General features: G+C 37.3%; 1 protein-coding gene across 1 annotated transcript; it reads right to left on the bottom strand.

Annotated features, from left to right (window-relative positions):
* Window positions 1–556: 556 nt before the first annotated feature.
* On the bottom strand, window positions 557–910 carry LOC109490621 (40S ribosomal protein S15a-like). Its single transcript, XM_034672288.1, has one exon. It carries the CDS (start codon window positions 908–910, stop codon window positions 557–559), a length of 354 nt encoding a protein of 117 aa, XP_034528179.1.
* Window positions 911–3,234: the final 2,324 nt, after the last annotated feature.

The following is a 3,234-nucleotide window of genomic DNA, read 5'->3' on the forward strand; positions in this document are numbered from 1 at the left end:
GAAGCAAACTCCGCACTAAGCGCAGAGCCCAAAGCGGAGTTCGACCCCATGACCCGAGACCATGACCCGAGCAGAAACCAAGAGTCAGATGCTTAACCAGATGAGCCACCCAGCTGCCCTCACAATCATATTTCTTTCATAACCTGATATTTCTATCACAACAGACCCATTTGCTTGTTATTCAGTTTCAATTCATAAAAAGTAAATAAAATGCATATTAATTTTTAAAAAGATATGTACTAAAGGATCAAAATTTCATAGAGTTGAATTTGTGTGCTTCATCAAGGACACTTTTATGTAAAAGTGGGCAATTTTTAAACTGCAAGTGTGGCAATAAAGACTTCAATATCAACAGTCCTGCAGCTTGGCACCATGGCCTTATTCATGCTAAGGCACCAATAATTTTACCCACAATTGCTCTTCCACTATCAGTGCGAATGTCAACACAGTTAAAAAGGCAATAATGTCTTTTTTCTTTTCCATTGAGGCATTTTATTTGCATACACATATTACATCCCTAGACAAAGAATCCCAGGATTTTCCCTCCTGTATGTTTTTATCTTGCTTCCTCATGGTCCATGATGCCAGCTGAGGTTATCAGTACAATGAAACCAAACTGGTGGGATGGGAGCAAATTAATCTGCCATTTTTCTAGATCTTTGAGTTGTACATCAAATCTGGGGCTAATCACTTGACATTTGTTTAACTTGCCTGGGATGTTCACAATAATTTTCCCAGCTCTATGATCACCAATGATTTCAAATTCGCCAACGTAGCCATGCTTCATCATCCCAGTTAGAAACTGGACAGTGACTGCAGAGCACAATCTAATTAGAACCTGACACTCGCCTCTCTTTTCAGCATTGTTAATGCTCTTGAGAGCATCTGCCAGGACATTCACAAACACCATTATGGCGGCATGGAAAGATGGCAGAAAGAGGAATAATGTCTTAATATTATTATGAAAATGATTTTGACTTCATTGACCCTTTGAAAGGGTCTCAGGGGCTCCAGGCATTGACAGATCATACTTTGAAAGTCACTGATCTATCCCAATTTTTCATAGTACCTCAAACTCAAATTGTACATATCTTGGTTGAGAATCCTTCCCCTCAAATTCAGTAATTGCCTACATTTTCCACTTTGAATAATTGTACCATAATCCAGTTATTCATCAAAGTCTAGAAATAACATCAGAAATTACACTAGAAAATAATCTCTTTTGTCTTCCACTAACACCCATACTCATCCTGTCAACTTCTCCCAGTAACATAGATTGAATCTACTTCATCTATCAGCTCACTACACTATTCCACTTTTATTGGCACAAAGTAGTTCCATATAATCTCTTGTCCATAACACTATAGTCTACTAACAATTACCCCTTCTTCCCGTCTTTCCCCACCCTCCCCCAAGATCAACTTTCCACACTGCCAACAAAATGATCCTTCTAAATTTCAGATCATTTTCTCCAACCTTGGCAAACACAGTAGAATGATATACAAAGTCCTGACTGAGTGATGCCTGCTTACCTTCATAATTTAATCTTTAACTCACTTACTTGCACATACATCAATACTACATTCCAGCCACAGGATGCTTCATTAAACCCCTGATACAGTCCTATTTATTTTTTTAAGACTCACCCAACCAAAACTGATTATCTGCTCTTGAAGATCTGAAGGAGAGGAAGACAACCATAAGAAAAATTGGGAGAAAGAGCCTTCCCAGAAGAACAGGTGCAAAGGAAAGAAAACGTGCAAAGGCGCAATGGATTGCCCAAAATGTTAGTACTAGAAATTAGGACTGAAGACATGATTACCTTAGAGCCATATTATTTCAGCATTTTGTTATATGTAGTTGTTATATTTTTGGTAATAGTTTTTCATTAATGTTATGTACAACTCTTAATAAGATTTACCATAATAGAGAGCTACTCAGTAGGAGTGCCTTAATTTCATTTTTAAAAATAATAAGTATAAAAATGCAGGACATAATATACTAATCTACCTTTTTATAAATGGTTATTTTTTAAAAGAAGATTGGGGGGGGTGCCTGGGTGGCTCAGTCAGTTATGTCTGACTCTTGGTTTCCACTCAGGTCATAATCTCAAGGTCCTGAGATGAGCCTCATGACCCACTCCATGCTCAGCCAGGAGTCTGATTCTCCCACTCCCTCTGCCTCCCCTCCCCACTTGCTCGCTCATTCTCTCTCCCTCTCACTTAACTAAAATAAATGAATCTTTTTTTTTTAATTAAAAATTTTTAAAAATAAATAAATAAAAAGAGGATTTGGATAGCTCTCTAATGAGATTTTTTTTGAATGTCCTCCTCTTAACCAGAATTAAACCATATACACTACTAACATAAGATTTAAGCAAAACAGACATTTCACTACAATTCACCAGAAAAAAACACTTTTTTCTGCACAGAAAAGATACATCTATTTAAAAAGTGCCAAAATGTCCTCCTTACTCTGTGCTGTCTTCACTTTTAAGGACAATGGGATCCATTTGCATTTCTTTAAGTAAATTCTGCTGTTCCCTTTTCTGTGGTTAATGAATGTGTCAGGCAATCTGATTGTCAGCTTTTCTTTTTTAAACACCAGTATGAAGTAATAGCCAGGCACTTAATTTTGTCCCACAGTGAATTCCTCTAGAAAAGTCCTATATGTTGGGATACTGGATTCTATTATCCTTCATACTATTAACCAGAAAGACTGATTAATCTACACTTCTGAATATATCCAAAACATTGATAATTATTGCTAATAATAGCATCCCTGATATACTATATCTTGAAATACATAAATAATCTGAATCAAAGGAAATTTATATTTTAGTCCTTCTTAAAATGTAGAGCTGACTGGGGCTCCTGGGTGGCTTCATTTGCTAAGGGCCTGCCTTCAGCTCAGGTCATGATCCCAGGGTCTTGGAATCGAGACCCACGCGAGTTCCATGTCAGGGTCCCTGCTTAGCCGGGAGTCTGCTTCTCCCTCAGCCCCTCCCCTGCTTGTGCTCTCTCTCTCAAGTAAATCAAATCTTTAAAATAAAATAATAAAATAAAATAATATAGAGCTGATCATGTTTTTGCCCGACTTAAGCACTTTTTTATTCTACACCATTGCTTATAGTGAATTGAGTGTTCCACCTACTGATTAGAAAGTTTGTATTCACCTTACAGAGTAAATGTTTTTTGAGGGAGAGGTTCCCTCAAAAAAGGGGAATATATCCAA

The sequence above is a fragment of the Ailuropoda melanoleuca genome, chromosome 11 (genome assembly GCF_002007445.2).
Source record: "Ailuropoda melanoleuca isolate Jingjing chromosome 11, ASM200744v2, whole genome shotgun sequence".
Classification (NCBI taxonomy): Eukaryota; Metazoa; Chordata; class Mammalia; order Carnivora; family Ursidae; genus Ailuropoda; species Ailuropoda melanoleuca.

Excerpts from the sequence above, each read along its gene's own strand:
- LOC109490621 (XM_034672288.1), bottom strand. The coding sequence starts at position 910 with ATGGTGTTTGTGAATGTCCTGGCAGATGCTCTCAAGAGCATTAACAAT.